The sequence below is a fragment of the Thermobia domestica genome, chromosome 11 (genome assembly GCF_964235325.1).
Source record: "Thermobia domestica chromosome 11, izTheDome1.hap1.1, whole genome shotgun sequence".
NCBI lineage: Eukaryota > Metazoa > Arthropoda > Insecta > Zygentoma > Lepismatidae > Thermobia > Thermobia domestica.
This window is the reverse complement of record NC_137464.1, coordinates 85,507,487-85,526,724: the sequence shown is the minus strand read 5'-3', so window position 1 is coordinate 85,526,724 and position 19,238 is coordinate 85,507,487. Positions and strand designations below refer to the sequence as shown.

Genomic DNA, 19,238 nt, shown 5'->3' with positions numbered 1-19,238 from the left:
ATACATCATAATATAATAGTAAATAAAAAATAGTCACTTTCATAATTATGAGACAAGACATAAAGAACAAATACATGCGGAATCTTGTTCTTCAAAAACATACGGAACAGGAGGGGTTAAGAACTATCTCATAAAATGCTTCAACGAAATTCCAACTGAATACAAATAGTTTAAATCAAAATCATTATTCAAAAAACGGAGAAGAGAGCTATCATGGCAAAAACTACAAATATGAAGTGGAATTGTACAAGGAAGGGCATTTTAAAAAAGTAGCAAGTAAATGGATGGATAAATTCAACAGATCTTGTTTTATTTTAATCTTGTATATGTATATCTATTATGTATGTGTCTAGCTTCGTTTGATAGCTTTGCATAAACTAGCTGCTTGGCCAAAGGATTGAAGTTTGGAACGTTTTGATTATGAAGAAGACGTCTTACCAACAAGTTAAATCTGCTTGCTGTTCCACATTTCTAAACTGTCTCCAGATTTGTAGAGCCATATTTAAATAATCAAACGCTATCGTTTTTTCTTAACTTGAATTCACATAAATATGCAACTTGTATAGTGTACGTGGCTAATTAACGGAATATTATGCGGCTATATCTACGTAGTGTCAGAAATATTTTTTCAGTTAAATAGGACCTTATGCAGAGTCGCTCTGACGAGTGATTACTGCCATACTAAAGAGTTCGATTAACCTATGTTTTCTGCAGTAATCAGTCCTTTATTATGACGCTAATCATACGTCAAAACGACTCTGCATAAGGCGGATAGTGTCCAACTTATGTTGGGCTTGTATTTATTGTATTGCTTGTGAAAATGGCGTTTGAAAATCCACCGTAATGGGCATTCCCTTTTTGACCAAAGGTTATATGAGGACACCATCGTGTAGAACTAAATGAATGAAATGAAATTTTGAGTTTTACGTCCCACGGTTATGCCGGTTAGGCTAAAGGAGACGGTGATAATGAGTAATGAATGAAATGGTGGAATGAAGAAAGTGGGAGGAAACGGGAGAACCCCGAGAAAACCCACGCACACGGTGTTTGTCCACCACAAAGTTCACTTGGCGGGAGCAGGGTTTGAACCCGAGACCCCTAGCACCAGAGCTGAACGCTCTACCACTGAGCGTGTAGAACTAGTCTTCAATATATGACATGCCAAAAATCTCAGAAAAGTACTTCTTCGTAACGGAGATACAACGCTTCAAACAATGTAAAAATGAGCTGTTTACGTCACGGCAACACATACAAGGGTTTTGGCGTGACGTCACAGGTCCGTATGGCTCTCTGAGTCGCACTAGAAGCTTCAGGGAATCTTTTCATATTACAGTTTCTTACTGCAAACTACAAATAAATTTAGTAGAATAGTGAAAGAAAAAATGGCAAAATAAGTAACTGTATATAAACGTAACGTGTTAATAAGACCTATTTTCCTAGCTTGAAATACAGGGTGTCCAATATACAATGCAACCCAGAGTTTGGGATAGTAGAACTTTTGAACCTGAAGCGATACACAAATAATGGTTATACCAAAATGAAGCCTTGTTCATGCATATATTTTTAAACTAGGAAGCAACGATTGAAGTACATTAGTAACCACACAGTATTGCCGGATGTAACCAAAGGTGTGTATATATATTACAAAACATGTAAATTGAACCATAACTCAAAATATGGATGTTCTGTCGTTAATTTTCAGTTTATTTCGTTGGAGTAGCTTGGAAACTATGGAGCAGAAACGATAATTTTTCATTTCCACCGATAACTAATCGGATGAGGCCTCCGTAAGGGGAACTAGGAAAATCGTAGTTTTCGTGAATTAACACTCTGAATTGGCAACTCTGCTGATGTTTCAGTGCATCAAAAGGTGTGTTAAGGGTCTGTCTACATTATGCAATTCCTGAAAAGAACGAAAAAAAAAAAACTTTAAAATTATCATGATGAAACTCTTACTTACATGCACCCGGCAACATTGCTACTACCACGCAATGAGTTATCAGGTCTGCAACAGATGCTGGAAGTACCCCCTGTTTTGATTCAAACACAGGATCACACGTTTCACCATGTTGGCAGCAACTTTACGAAGAGTAGAAATGTTAATGTTCTCAACGGTACTGCGAATGTTCGTTTCCAGGTCTTATATAGTTCGAGGATTGTTCTTGTATACCTCTTGCTTTAAGTAACCCATAGAAATGAATAGCAACGTTGCCGGGTGCATGTAAGTAAAAGTTTTTTCGTGATAATTTCAAGGTTTCTTTTTCATTGTTTTCAGAAATTGCATAATGTAGACAGATCCTTAACACATTTTTTGATGCACTGAAACATCAGCAGAGTTGCTAATTCAGAGTGTTAATTCATGGAAATTACGATTTTCCTAGTTCCCCCTTGCAGAGGCTTCATCCGATTAGTTATCAATGGAAATGAAAAATTCTTTTTTCTGCTCCATAGTTTTCAAGTTACTCCAACGAAACAAACTGAAAATTAATGCTAGAACATCCATACGTATGAGTTATGAGTCAATTTATATGTTTTGCAAAAAATAAATAAATAAAATAAAAAATACACCTTTGGTTACATCTGGCAAAACTGTATAGTTCGTATTGTACTTCAATCGTTGCTTCCTAGTTTAAAAATATATGCATGAACAAGGCTTCATTTTGGTATAACCATTATTTGTGTATCGCTTCAGGCTCAAAAGTTCTACTATCCCAAACTCTGGGTTGCATTGTATATTGGACACCCTGTAAAATGGACATTAATGGTCATTGTAATGTTCTATCATCACAAACATTTTTGATACTTGTACACTAAACAGGATTACTTTACTATTGTATTATCCTCAAAACATTATAGTTTTAGCACTATATCAGTTCAAATTGAGCCATGCGCAGATTGAGAATATCTAGGTCACCATATTATAGCTTTTCTTTATTTTGAAGATTTGTCGTGAACCTCTATGATATTATACTACGGCTACAAATAAGCACTTTCTGCACCAAAAAGATCTTAATCCCTTTAAAAATATTCATACCCTATTACATCCTTTCATTTTTTTCTACTATTTACTCTGCATATTAGCAATTGGTCACCCCACACCATTGCTACAACTATTCTTATGTTAATGCTACAAGAATCGTATTGTATAGCACTTTACTTTCTTACTATATTTCAACATGGGAAATGCTTGTGTAGTCACCGTGGTGGTTTGAAGCTGAAGAAAGCTGTAGCAAATACAGGCAGACTGATGGTTAGGCTACCGAAAGAACACCATAAACAAGACAAGTGCTCGAGAATTTTTCTTGTGACCTAGGCGCCGTTTCTCAAACCTAGACACCATAATAATACAATTTCATATATAGACCTTCATAATTTTATTTTTGATTTAACTGATTTAGGAGCCATATTCCTATTTCCAATCGCCTTGACTACCTGGCGTCCAGGATTTTTCGAGCTTGAACAACAGGAATATTGACAGAAATACATTGTGTTTTACTTATATTGTTATTTTGAAGTTTCAACTTTTTCTTTTCAATAACCTCACACGAAATAGTGTTCTAAATATACAAACATAAGTTTATTTATAATCTTTCTCCCCTTCAGATATTCCCACATCCACGTGAAGCAGCCCCCCTAAATTTTTACTGTCCCCTAAACTTTTCAAGTTAGGCTTGCAAATACACTATAATATGGTGATGAACCAATGATATGGTTGGATGAGCCCCACCTAACTTCTACGTCCCCCCCAACGTTTTTGGTGTAGCTACAAGCCTTCCCTCAGCTCTGAGATGATTAATGTTTGGTATATGGTGGTCTATTTGCAAAAGATATCATGGAAGTACTGCGTTTTGTATTTTGAGGTCCACAATTATAAAAAAAATGTCATAAAAGCCATAAAAAGTCATAAAAAGGTTTGAAGAGTTCAGCCTTTGATAAGTTTCGTCCAGTAGATTGATTTATCATATTGTTTCACTCATTGGAACAGAATATTGTGTTCATTACTCGTCATGACATATCACAAACATTCATTATCAAAGGACACAGTGGATCAATAGTGGAGTGCTCACCGCTAGTGTGAGTGGTACCTGGTTCGAATTCAAGCCATATGAATTTGTGGTGGACAACATCGTGTCCGTGGGTTTTCTCGCGATTCAGACGTTTCCTCCTACATGATCATTCCATCGATGCTTTTATAATCATTCACTCTCATTAATCACCCGTCACGCTTTACCTACAGGACATATTCGTGGAAGATAAAAGTAAAAATTTCATTTTATTTTATTCAGTAATAAGCCACTGTAACTAGTTTGTTATCATTACTGTGAGATCACATTTGTTCATTTGTTAGTTTAAATGTTAACTCATGTGCTCAAAACACTTCAGCTAATTTGTAAATGTTCACATGGACTAATATAAACAATTTACGAATATGTTCCATGGGCTAAAGAAAACGACAGTAAGCGCGAAAATATTATGATGAAATAATATTGCTAATTTGTAAAGTAGTTCGATAATAGCACTGGTAAATTATCAGAATGCTCATGAACATAATTATCATCGTAAGTTTGTGCGTCCTTGTGTTAATAAAGAATTTAGATTATTTTTACTTGGAAAAATGTTTTTCATGTATTAATTTTCTTGGGCTTTCCTTTGAGTGCATAACTATCGAATCCACGATGAACTTGCATGTAAGAAATTAGCACTCTACTATCAAATAACTATGCTTTTATATTGTTGTTTTTTCTTAACCTTGCCTTAAGATATTCAAGTATATTCAAATAATTGGTAATAAATAAATAGTTTGATTTTTAAATAAACCGTAATCCCGGTTACTTTTCTTATTCTTTGTGAGCAACGTCGTACACATTTGAAAAACATACATCGTATCTTTCGCTAAGCCGTTTCCCTAGTGAGCGGCGCAGACCTTTTCCCCTGTACCGACCTGTGACGTACAAACATGGTAGTCGTTGTTTTAAGCGCACGAGTAGCAGACCGGAATTCAATAGCAAATTTCGACTGGTTAGAATCGTCGCATGGGCGAAAGGAAGTGTTCTCCGTAATCAGCTAGCTCTGAAGTTTTTTTTAGAGCAATAAAAAAAATCAGTGGAAATGTCCATTATCGAAGCCTCATCTAATCTAATTTTTGTTCTTTAAGATATAGCATATACACAATTTATTGAAATCTTTGTGAGAGCAGAAGTTTGTTCAAGGTGTTTTAATCTTGACTTTTGATTTTTAAATTCATTTCATGCATGGTGTAATATAATTTAAAATGATATTAGTTCGACATTTTAACACACTTTAAAAATTCTGTTGGATCGTGGAACATATTTATGAATAAAACGTTTGCCTCATGTAGGTAAGAATATCTGACCTGAGCTGCTCCTATTTCTGACGTGTTGAGGCATCTTTTCCATCCCGCGACTCCTATCTCTTATTGTTGGAGAAGATTTACTTATCCCAGTCATTGCTGCTTCTTTCTTCCTTTCCCTGTTGGACGAGAAAGTCGATCATTAGCATGTTGGCAATGAACTTGTCGCCCCTTAGAAACCTCACTAAAGCATTGCACCTATTGGTAACTATTGTAAAAAGGGAAAATATTCCAAAATGATTCCTATCAGTATTCGTGAAACCCTTGATTCTTATTGCTAAATGATACTCTTCATCCGACCCAACTATGAATTTTCTTACTTTTTCTCGACATCGGCATAGAACGTTTTTTTTTTTTTTTTTTTTGATTTGCAGCCGAAGTTCATATGTCTCTAAACATGCCCCACAAAATGAATAGCCTTCTCAGTTGTATATTCAATTTTGTGTAAGTAGTTATCTGTGATTGGCAACGAAATCTCGTTTATGATTGTAATCTGCGATTCAACCAATTTACGGCGAGATAACGTAACATGATAAAGCTTTTCTCTTCTTAAACTTGTGTGTTTTTGATGTAATTAACAACCGAATCAAGCATTTGTAAAATAATTACGTGCCAGTGATATAGTACTTCAGATTCTTGCCTTAAATGCCATCCACATAGCACACGACGTCCCTAGGACGTCCCATTTAAATCCCAATTATCCCATATAGTTCCCGGGATTATCGGGACAATGAGTAGACATCCCATGGACGTCCTACATGGGACGTCCTAAAGGATTTCCACGTAGGATGTCTACGGGACATCCGCAATGGGACAGGAGATCCCAGGGAAATCCCACACCGGACATACCTAGGACCACATCGCACGATTTACCAGTGGACATCCTTTGAGGTCCCGTTGAATATCCCGTTTTGCGGGATATTAACGGATATCTGGATATCCCGAGGACGTCCTATGGATGCTCCGGAAGCAAATTCGGAAGATCTAGGGATGTCCTGTCCATTGCGGATCAGTCTCGGACGTCCGTGTGCTATGTGGAAAGTGTCTGATGAACAGTAAAAATAAATGTAGAAATGTTATTAAATGTGGCTTTTAACCATCATTCATATAACGAAAAAATCTGAATTATGAAAATGGGTAGAGACTAACTTTTGAATAAAATTTAAATGTATTGTAAAATTTAAATTTTGAGGCTGTGTGTTTTCGTCCTTATACAACACCAAGATTATGAATGAAAGGACCTATTATTATTAAAGTGTGCTTTGAGTCATGACTAGGGCTTGAATTCCATGTAGTTGATGGGTGCATCAACTTATCTATAATGTGTGATAAATTCTCAGTGTATAGGCCGGTCTCCACCAAACTTTTGTATCTTCGCCAAGAGAACAGATTACATCACCACTCCATCTTTCCCAGCTATTAATGTAGTGATCATGCCATTTTGACTTTATCTTCATATGATAAACGAAATTACTTGTGTGATAGCTATACGAACTCGTAAGCTGTCTAAATTATTTTGTTAGCCGTGAATTGTACTAGCAGTAATTGATTCCACTCTGCAGTAGTTGATTCGGCTCTGATTGACAAAGAGACATCCCGTGGTATGACGTCATAGATGCTAATGCCCTTTTGATTTTGACAGTGGATGTACCTTGGTCCACACTCTAAATTTTGGGAGAGGTACATTGAACTACTTCCTTTAAATTTTGGAAATTGTCAAAGAGTATAGCTGGATAAGGCGGTAAAAGTGCCCTTACACGGATTGCTGTGGTACATATATACAGAGGTATCTAATATCCAAATATAACTTTAGCCAGAAAATCAACTTCAAATTCCTTTGAATTCTAAGTTATTGTTGAAAATTAGAAAATCAAAGTGTTCATATCTCGGAAACGACTTACATTACGAGGATGAAACAAAATGTGAATATACTTTGTATGAAAGGCCTTACCGAAAACAGGAAACAATGTATTTCGCTGTTCAAATTTCTAGCGAAAAGTACGTTGAAAATATTTGAATTCAAATATTTTCCTTTATGTTTGAGTGACCGCCTTCTATTTTCCATCATAGAAGCAGCACCAACTCACCTATAACATATTTTGACCGTGGTTTGATACGCGCGGGCAACTTGGTGTAAAATGAAGAAAAACAAAGTCGGACACGTCTGGAAGACATGAAACCCACGTCATGTCATAAATATTTTGGCCGACATGGATACTGTCAGAAGTCAAGGTGGTTGAGTTTGAGTTTCTGACTCGTCATGAATGGTTCTACGTGGGAATATAACTCTCATAATCGTAACTCTTACAGAAATGCACAAGATGATTATAATAAAAATATATTCAAAATGTTTTTGCAATGTATTTCCTGTATTAGAAAACATTACAAGCAAAATGAAGGACACGGTATGTGGAACCTTCAATCTTCATCACTATGTACGTTTGTTACTGGAGTGACAAGACCGGCAACACACAATTCGCTTAAAATTTCTGTAGGGCGAACAATCTTAGCAAAGTATCGAGCACATGAAAGATAATAAATATTTTGCAGCGACATATGAACAACATCAAACTGTTCGATTCCCATGTGCATATTCACAATAATACGGCTTTAGACCCGAATATTCTATTGTATTTGGAACAAAATCAACATAAAACCTGCGTGTCTTTCTATTAATATGTTAAGATTGTACCTCGAATTTAACGGTGTGGGTATTTTCTTTCAGGAAATTGAGATTGATGCTGGTATCTTCATTCATCAATTGCATGAGTTGATCATTGAGTTGATTTTGACATTCCTTTTCGTACCGAGGCTATATGAGATGTGGACCTACTGATTAATGTGAAATCTGAACCACATGAGCTCCAGGAAATCGAACTCTGGTCTCCCACGCCAAAGGCGCGTACGATAACCGCTTAGCCACCAAGGGAACTCTCGTTCACCAATTCAGCCGAGTGGGAAACTCCCTGAGACAATTGAAGGAACCTGTAAAAAGAATTTTTAGGTCTCTTTCTATTAACTCCGGGAAGCCAAGATGTCCGCAGATGTGACTTTTGCGAAAGAGCGCGTACACTTGCACAAATGCTCTTCTACTTCTAATCCTAATGTGCTCTCTGCGGTGTGCTGTCTCAGAGAACTACCTCATCAAAGAGGCCATCGTCAGAATTAAGACGATTATCAAAAAGATTATGTAAAACGCAAGCTATCTGGCATAACAATCCAACTTCAAGCAATTTGTTGTCCAGTTGGTGACGTAAAAAACAATACTTCTTCAAGAAAACAATGAACGGCCTCAATAACCCAGAGAATTTTTTAATATAGCGGGAAAAGTTCGCCTCAGTCGTAGTAAATCGCCGTAGTCGTAGTCGAATTGCGCTTACTTTTCAGTGTAGGTATTAAAATTGTAAATCCTCTTTCTTCCAAATATTAAGTTGTATATCAAAAAACGCGATTCACACAATAAATATCACCTTGTGCCATGAGAATCGTATCATCTTTGAAACACATATCTTGAAACACATATTTTACTATTGCCGCTCATTTGTGATTGCAGTATATGGCTCCAGTATATCTACAATATAATAAGTCGTAGTATAAATAGTAAATGGCTTACATAAAGGCAACTTTATTTGTCTAGGGTACTATTTTATTTCATAATTATTATTCGACCTCTTGCCATGTCGAATATATATTCCATTAAAAATTAGTACCAACAGAAGTGAGGTTTAGTTGCCACAATAGCTTTTTCAATTGTTACGAGCTCTTCTCGCGAACAGGCCGCGATTCCAAACTTATTGCGTAAAATGATTTTTTTTTCCCGAAGGATGTCATGACAGATGCACACATATCCGAAACTTACTGTTCCCTTTCCTGGCCCAGAGTTGCAGCACTAACACTATCCGAATTGCCAATCCACAGTTTAAACAAAACGTAACAGTAGTTAAATGACAGTTCGATTATCAGCAGCACTAGCGCTCTCACGTGATTTCTCGAAAAGGTACGATAACGAGAGTTATACTGTGATGTAGAGCCATTCATGACGAATCAGACATTCAAACTCGACCATCTTTAACTTCTAATAGTATTCGTGCCTGCTAAAACATTTATGATGTAACGTGGGTTGCGTATCTTCCAGACATGTCCGACTTCGGTTTTCCTCATTATACACCAAGTTGCACCGAGGGTATCAAACCATGGTCAAAATATAATATAGGCGAGTTGGTGCTGCTTCAACGGTGGAAAATAGAAGGCGGTCACTCAAATATAAAGCAAAAATATTTTAATTCAAATATTTTCAACGCACTTTTCGCTAGAAGTTTGAACGGCGAAATACATTGTTTCTTATTTTCGGCAAGGCCCTTCAAATAAAGTATATTCATATTTTCTTTCATCCTCGTAACTTGGGATGTCGTTTCCGAGATATGATCAATTTTTTATTTTCGAATTTTAGACAATAACTTCGAAATTCGAATGAATGAAGTTGATTTTCTGGCCAAAGTTATCTTTGGATGTGAGGTACTTTTGGTATAAATATCACAGCAATCCGTGTAATGGCACTTTTCACCGACTTATCCCTTTAAAAAATTAATATGGTAGTTTAGGACTAGGATATGTACAGTTGGAGGGTGGTTTGAGAATCATTTGACGAAGTTGACCACATCCTCTGGCCTATCCATTCCTCGGACCTGAACACAACTGAACATCTGATACCTATTTTGAAGACACGAAACTGATGCAGATTTCCACCTCCATCCTCTCTCACGGAATGGACATGAACTGCACGTGATACAATATACTATTCAATAGGTGGTTAGGATGTTTTCATATACAACAAGGAGGTAATTAATTAAACAGTGATTAAAATTTTGTCAATATTTCTTTATACAAAGCACAATGGTTTTTCATTGTTACATTCTCTAGAGTTTAGATGTAAACATTTAGAGAAAATCATGTGCGGCAGGATTTCACAGTTTTTGAAATGTGAAACACATGAGCCGTTACCCGCTAGCATGCATATGTATCGCAGTAGACGTTTGCGAAACGTTTAGTATAATGAAATTTGAGCTATAGTATGAGTCAGCTGAATTGATGTTTGAAATCAATGAGCTCGCGACACGCTACTGGCAGTCCTTCGTTAATCAAGATGATTGGTCGACGTGATAGTAGCGGTCAAGGTCAAATACCAATTTGGCTGTCCCGCATGTTTTAATAGACAGCACAACATCCAGGTGTTCAGCGGCTTACATGACGTTGAAATTTAGTAGTAAAGAAAATACGCGTATTATAATATCACGATAACATCGAGTTTGATCGAAATTTTTATAATTTCAAAGATCATACATTTTATTATTAAAAGTGAATGTCACCCGGAAAAATACCAAAGTGAAAAATAAGTTATTATTGGTTTGGTCAAAAACAGGTAGAAGGACACCAGGAAACTGAATAATACTCATACGACAAAACAATTTCGTCAGTGAAAGTGTAAAAGCTGTGTTTTCCATGCATACGTCACAAAACTATTATTTCATAGTCTAGAATGTACTGGCCCGGAAGGACATGAGAAAGAAAAATAACAAATAAGGCAAATATAAAAAACTACTGGTTGCTAAACCAGGGGGTTCAGTTTGGTTCAGTCTTAGATCGAGTCTCGGTCGGTCTTGGCTCGCATCTATAAACGCGGTTTAGTCTCGTCTCGAGTATACGCGAGAGTCTCGTCTTAACGCTTCTAAGTTAAGTCAGCAGTATTGGTGGACCAGAACATGTAAGTTGTATATTTTATGGTTTTTCTTAATTTTACACATCAGTATGGTCAGGCAATGCAATTCTCACAGTCCTCGTAACCGAAGGTTATGATAAACCCGAGTAGTAGTATAATAACAGTAACAATTATAATAATAATAGCAGTATTCCATTGTAATGCTATACACTCTTTGATTTGTATATTAATCTAGGTATCGCTGATGGATGATTACGTCTGTTATTTAAAACATTGAGATAATGCTAATAATCTATTTACAAGTGGGTGACTCACATATTAATCCGTAGTCATTATCGGGTATAGAATAGCCCTGTAAGAGTCACACCCACATCTTGTGTAGATAAAATCACATAATAAAATGAGATAGCAAAAGGTAGATTATAGAGTAGTCATTGTTTTTCATAAATAACTATAACCCCTTTCTCCCACGTAAGGTTAAGTGAATATTAGTATGCATATAGTAAATAAATACTATATTACCGTGGTGAGCACAGATATGTGATAGGTATGGATAAATAGATACTATCTAACCTGATACTATTAATGGGGTATACTCCAAGAGTATCTCTTATCTGTGATATGGCTCCCCGAAATGAATAAGAGGACTTAAGATTGTACTGCCTGAACATAATTATGTGTAATGCATAAGCCTTATTTCTATGTGTAGTGTTGGTTACTTAAACTTGTGATTCGCTCTCAGTGCAATTTTATCTTTTATTTTGCTACTTTCACTAGTTAACTATGGCTAATACTCGATCACAAAGTAGGACTAATAGTGCAACACCGGTTTCCATGATCCTTCCCCCTGTCTCCTTAGATGTATTTTCCGATGGACCGTCTGAAAGTGTTGACAGATTTTTGGCAAATTTTGAACGTTTGGCCGAGATCAACGCGTGGACACCCGATCGGATTAAAGCTATCTTTCCCACATGCTTAAGTGGACCGCCTTTGTATTGGTACAAGACACAGGAAGAGTCTTTACGTAACAAAGACTGGGCGGGTTTGAAAGCTGCGTTTGAGGAGCAATTTGGGTCTTGTCAGATACCATTAACAGCACACGGAACTTCGCGTCAGTCCCTTCTCGATCCTGTTTGGCATCGAACCTGCGTTCATTATTGATCGTGTGCTTAATGCACCCGACCAAGAACTAAGCAATCACGAGAGGCTAGCATTACAATAGAATACTGCTATTATTATTATAATAGTTACTGTTATTATACTACTACTCGGGTTTATCATAACCTTCGGTTACGAGGACTGTGAGAATTGCATTGCCTGACCATACTGATGTGTGAAATTAAGAAAAACCATAAAATATACAACTTACATGTTCAGACCTGTTATTATATTACTATTTGGGTTTATCATAACCTTTGGTTACGAGGACTGTGAGAATTGCATTGCCTGATTATATTGATGTGTAAAATTAAGAAAAACCATAAAATATACAACTTACATGTTTAGATTTATCAATATTGCTGACTTAACCTAGAAGCGTTAAGACGAGACTCTTGCGTATACTCGAGACGAGACTAAACCGCGTTTATAGATGCGAGCCAAAGTAAAAGGTACTTTAGATCACAGATAAGAGATACTCTATGAGTATACCCCATTAATAGTATCAGGTTAGATAGTATTTATTTATCCATACTTATTACATATTTGTGCTTACCTCGGTCATATAGTATTTACTGACTATGTGAAGACTAATACTTATTTAACCTTACGTGGGAGAATGGGGTTATAGTTATTTTATGAGAAACAATGACTACTTAATAATTTACCTTTTGCTATTTTATTTTATTATGTGATTTTATTTACACAAGATGTGGGTGTGACTCTTACAGGGCTATTCTATACCCGATAATGACTATGGATTAATATGTGAGTCACCCACTTGTAAATAGATTATTAGCATTATTTCAATGTTTTAAATAACAGACGTAATTATCCATCAGCGATACATAGATTGATATACAAATCAAAGAGTGTATAGCATTACAATGGAATACTGCTATTATTATTATAATTGTTACTGTTATTGTACTACTACTCGGGTTTATCATAACCTTTGGTTACGAGGACTGTGAGAATTGCATTGCCTGACCATACTGATGTGTAAAATTAAGAAAAACCATAAAATATACAACTTACATGTTCAGATCTATCAATACTGCTGACTTAACTTAGAAGCGTTAAGACGAGACTCTCGCGTATACTCGAGACGAGACTAAACCGCGTTTATAGATGCGAGCCAAGACCGACCGAGACTCGATCTAAGACTGAACCAAACTGAACCCCCTGGTTTAGCAACCAGTAGTTTTTATATTTGCCTTATTTGTTATTTTTCTTTCTCATGTCCTTCCGGGCCAGTACATTCTAGACTATGAAATAATAGTTTTGTGACGTATGCATGGAAAACCCAGCTTTTACACTTTCACTGACGAAATTGTTTTGTCGTATGAGTATTATTCAGTTTCCTGGCGTCCTTCTACCTGTTTTTGACCAAACCAATAATAACTTATTTTTCACTTTGGTATTTTTCCGGGTGACATTCACTTTTAATAATAAAATGTATGATCTTTGAAATTATAAAAATTTCGATCAAACTCGATGTTATCGTGATAATAAGAAAGTTTAGTTTTATTAGGTTTGAAGTGCCTTATGGTAATGGCAGCCAATGGAGTTCCTATATTTCTTTTACTCACCTTTCTTCAGCTGCAGCCTCCAGCCTTTTCTTCTTCTCATTCACATAGGCTGTTGGATCGAAAACTGGCGAGGCAGACCGTGATCGTGTTCTTGTCCTATTTCTTCGTGGCGTTGAACCAATGGATTTACGTTCCACGAGTTGGTCCTGATTCGTGGTTGTGGGGCAAGCACAAGAATTCTTCTGGATGGGTTGACGACATGTTCCACACTGATCTCCACTGCCACGTGATTGTTGGATTAACGCATGTTGTCTAGGCGAGTTGGCCCTAAATCTGTAAGTCTGGTAAGGCAATGGGCTAACTCTACCTCCATCTCCTGCCCTTCGAGATTCCATTGGAAATTGCTCGTCTGGAGATTCTTCAAAAGATGCTCCAAGCGGAGTTCTTGTATTGAGTATTTCACCGCGCTTATACATCTCTAATTCCTTTAAGGCATTGTGCAGACGACGTTGTGATGTTCGCTCAGCTTCTTTTGCCCGTCTTAGCTATAAAAATATAAATACAAAAAAGTTTTATTCACAGTAGAAAATTCTGATAAACAGGATATATATTTTTTGTCCAAAGCAGTAATACATAGCTTGAGGTTTTCCCTTAAACGGTACAGGAGTCAGAACATTAAAAAAAATGTTAAAGATGTTTTTCAAACTTTTATCTAAATCTTTAATATACTAAATATATCAAGTTTATAAGTAATATATCGACAGCTTTATTAGGCAGCAGCTGATGTAAGTAATGCGAAATAATTCAGCTAGTGCAGCCATTTACAACTGGATGCATCGTGATATCACAGGTTGCTGCTCAGATTCTCAGTAATTGTATATGTCAACCTTGTTTTATTCCATTCCACCTAATCGTTCTCTTTCCCTTTCTGCTCAATCTGTTTTCTTTCTCCTGCCTCTGATCGTAAAAGCTAGCTCTTACGTCATACATTCGGGAGTTGGTACTTACTTATCATCTTCGTCAGTTTGGAACTAATAGAGTTGGAAATAACTTAAAAGGAACATAATACCGAATAGTTTTTTACTGAAACATTTTAAATGTCACAGAATTTCTGAATTACAGAGGGAAGTACGAGGAACATGTCAACAAAAGGTCTGATAAATTTTTACGCAAGGTTGGCAACAATAATGAAGTTGAGTATGCGCATGAGCACGTCAAGAAAAAACAAAATTGTTTTTCTCAAGAGAAGTATCATTTCAAGAAAGAAGTAGTGAGTGTGAAATGAGTATTGATGTTTCTATTCATGTCTTAGAATCTGACAAACCGAGTGAATCTTTTGATCAGGGAAAGAAATATGAAGATGCAACAGCACAAGAAGATACTAACAATGAAATACAGGATCAAGGATCTGAAGTAGAGATGATAGCGTTGCAGGAGAAGACCCTGAGTCCTCATCTGCTTGTTGTTTAAGAAACCGTACAATATTGAAGAAAACTCAACATTTAGAAGATATGTTATGTCAGCAGAAGAATATGCCAGTAATATAAACATCCTGAAACTTACGAAGAAACCATCAACAGTAAACAGAGTTCTGAATGAAGAAAGACCGTAACGGAAGAAATGTCTTCGCGGAAAGAAAATGAAACATGGGAATTGACAATACTACCAGAAGTAAAAGCTATGTAAGTAGGTTTATCCAGAAGGAAATGTTGAGAAATGCAAGCACGCCTTGCCTTGTTATCAAGGGACTTACCTAACCTCAGACTGTAGACTCTAAGCAAACTTTCAGTCCTATAGCTAAATTGGGAACAATTCATGCATTATTCAGTATTGCTGCTAGTGAAAACATGCATCTGACACAATTCGATATATCCACTGTATTTCTATATGGAGAACTTGAAGAAACAATTTAAATGCAACAGCCAATGATGGTAACAATTTGGTTTGCAAGCTTAAGCGTACTTTATTCTGACTGAAACAGGCGTCAAGATACTGAAGCTTACGCTTTGGTAACTTAACAAAGTTGGGCTTCAAGTTGAATGAAACTGATCCATATTTGTGTATCAGAGAGAAGGATAGCAAAACACTAGTGATTGTTTTATATATTGATCATAAATTAGTAGTGGCATCAGCAAGTTGGGGTCCGAAAAATTTATAGAAAAACTTGAAAGCCGAGTTCAAGGTTACTGTTAAACTTGCGACTTAGTTTCTAGAAGTGATGGTTCTGTCAGTGTAAGTCAAGAAGTATATGTAAGGAAAATACTAGAGCGATTTACCTGTAACTTGGAAGACTGTTAACCAGGTGTCAACACCAATACTCAATACCTTTGAAAACATTTGTCATGTGAAAGGAAAAAAATGGAGTTGACCACAGCATAGCATCTCGTTGGTTCAAGAAATTTTGCGCAGTTTGTAATGTATGAAGATCAATCAAGGTTCGGCTGCCGTAGGGTACACTTTCTGAAATTATATGATATGCTATTGAGAAAAATCCATCCACCAACATACGACGATTGTCAAACCAACTCGGGATGTTCCAGTCCACTGTGCTGCGTCACTTTCACAAACTCGAAAAATCTATCAGCAACTGCCGCATTGTGCCACATTAGTTGTACAGTCCGCAGCAAAAAACCTGCAACATGAGCATGCAAGTTTAATGTGAAACGACGAAGTCTTTTGCTCCAAAATAAGTGTGCAAGGAAGGACACCATGTTTCTCCTGACGTGATTCGTGCCACTTAAAGTTATGTTGATTTCCTAGGCTGTTAGGCATAGTTTCACAATAAAATTACGTGCTCATGTTGCAGGATTTTTTTGCTGCGGACTGTACCAGCTCAGGCCCAGAGAAGAGTGGATGTATGCTGACAACTGCTACAAAATCACGTAATGTGCTTCTCCTTAAACACTCTACTGCAACATTATACACAAAATCACACTAAGATCGAAAAACGCAATAAAAATGCAGAAACTTGAAGGCATCGAATTGATACCACATCCGGTATATATTCCTGATCTTTTCCCTTCGCGCTACTACCCGTTTCGGTCCACGGCATACTTCCTGAAATCACGATTCATCACCAACAGCAGGAGGTGGAAACAGCAGTGACTAACTTGTTTGCCTCTATGGACAAGACGTGATATCGACGTGGAATTGAGAAACTGACAGGAAGATGGCTTTAGACAGTCCAGTACGAGAGGTTACAATGAGGAATAACTTAGTTGTATATCCAATCATTTTCGATTCGGTTCTGCCACCTAGCGTATCATGCTGGAACTATGGGTTTGCACATGGGAGCAGTGTTGTGTCTGACCTTGTAGGTGCGTGAGTGTTGAAGTGAATGTTATCAAATGGTGCCGAAAATCAACCGGTATTGGGAGGGTTATGTAATGGCCCTCTTCCATCTATTTCGTATGTACGCATACGCATTGTGAAACAGTGTCGGGAGAATGGGTTTACACTCGGGATGACTACTGCAAAAGCTATTGCTGTCTGCTATATACAACAGGTTTCCCTTGCGCAACATTCATCCATAACCAAGGTGACCAAAATTTTTACTTACAAAAACGGGACGCATACGAATCGGCGACGGGGGTAAATATCTGACTTCCAGATTGCATTTTGGGACTCACTAGTGTTTCCAATTGTAAAATACACAAGCAAGAGCATCGTTTTTAACTTAAGTACTATCCAACAGTACTTTTAACTACTAATAAACTACTTACCTCATTATTGAACATCCGTTATTCTTTACTATATCTAGCGTAACTTTCACTGGTATTTTTGGGATGACTGGATCTTCTTTAACAGTTCTTTGCATTCAACAGTTTGTAGAAATTAATACAAGACTGATCAAAATTAATCTTACTGATCAGCACAGCTTTCAATGTATCTATAGTCAGTTGGGTTTTCTCACTTGTCCACAAAACATTCATGTGCGAGAATACACGTTCAGTTGGATCATTAGCCCCGGGTAAACAGAGAAAGAACTCCACAACTTTTAGAAGATTTGAGTACGGGACGTTAGAACAGAAATGGAAAAATACTTCTATGCAGAACTTGTCAGATCAGTGCCGGTCTGGAGCAATCACGAGCCTTCAGCTAAAGTTAGTTGTGGGCCCCCTGATCGAGAAACTTTCCACAGCGTATCTTCGGTACTTATAACAATGATTAAAGGTTTGTTTATGAAGAAAAAGTTTCTGAAGTATTTTAAATCTATCTATGTTACGATAAATGACAAGGTAAAACATACTTAAGCAATATAACGTAGATATAAATCATGATATAGGTTTCGGCGTCAGTTCAGCATTGTACTATATGATGTAATGAGGCTATGAGTGAAATAAAGAGAAATGTGTTGATATGGCAAAATTATGCGAAACCCGTATAGTTATAAACATCTTTTTTATTCTATCAGACCTAATGACAAATATTTAATATGTATTACAACATTTATATGACCACATAACTGTAAAAAGACGAAAATATTGGTATGCACTAACAAAGTTGATTTATACAGTATTAATACAAACAGGCAAATTATTGATTACTACTAATAAATGATTACCATATCATAAAGCACATAATTGTAAAACTGAAAATGACTCAGACGCACACAGGAATTATAAAGTATCAGGAACATATCAATACATTAATTTTCTTTTCAAAACTTCGCTTGTCACCGCAATTTCATCAATGACTTTATTTTTGTCTAAATTTATAAACAAGTCTCTCTCAACATTCATCAACATTAAGGGAGATAGTAAGTTCTCGCTTAAAGAATATCTGAGTCTGTTTTTTACAATTCGAAAAAACTCGTTCACAAGTTACCTGAGTGGATGGGATGGTCATTATATATTTAAACACAGTATATAAATTACTAAATAATCCAGACTGTGACGATAGTTCATATAGAATGGGAAATTCTATATAAACATGAGAGACATCTTAAACATTTCCTTTTAGTACCACATTGAGTTTCAGACTTTTTCTTTTAATCTTCAGATTCTTCTTCAGATGTCACACTTTCATCTGAATCACCATCACCATCCTTACTTGTAATTCTCACAAATTTACACACTTCTTTCTCTTCTAGTTCTTCAGACTTGTCACTAAAATCTGCACTCAAATTACGATACTGGCTTGCAAACTGTTTCAGTTCTAACAACAACTCACTTCTATTCACGTTTGCTAATTGAGAAACAGTTTGCAAGCAATCATCTGGAAAACCTTCTACCTCAACTGCAACTATATCCTCGTACCTTTTTGGGTCTAACCAGGAACAATCAAGCAAAAGGTCTTGTTGGGTACAAACCGTTCTTCTATACTTTTACTCGCATAATCGTGAATGTTAAAGTATAGTGCTTTGTATTTCTGGTCATGTGACAAATTTCTAGCCTCGTCGGAAACTTGTTCACAAGGCATTTTCTTCACCTTGGGAATTCTTTTTTCTGGAAAATCACCT

At 36.5% G+C, this 19,238-nt stretch overlaps 1 protein-coding gene across 4 annotated transcripts in view; it reads right to left on the bottom strand.

Annotated features, from left to right (window-relative positions):
* Nucleotides 1-19,238, bottom strand: part of LOC145664243 (centrosomal protein CCDC61-like) — a 94,517-nt gene that overhangs the window by 7,975 nt on the left and 67,304 nt on the right. For all 4 annotated transcript variants that reach the window (XM_081730732.1, XM_081730733.1, XM_081730731.1 and 1 more), the window contains 2 exons: nucleotides 13,838-14,322; nucleotides 5,375-5,490 (listed from right to left, as the gene is read on the bottom strand). In XM_081730732.1, coding sequence (XP_081586858.1) covers nucleotides 5,375-5,490; nucleotides 13,838-14,322 — 601 coding nt within the window. The remainder of the gene's footprint in view (nucleotides 1-5,374; nucleotides 5,491-13,837; nucleotides 14,323-19,238) is intronic.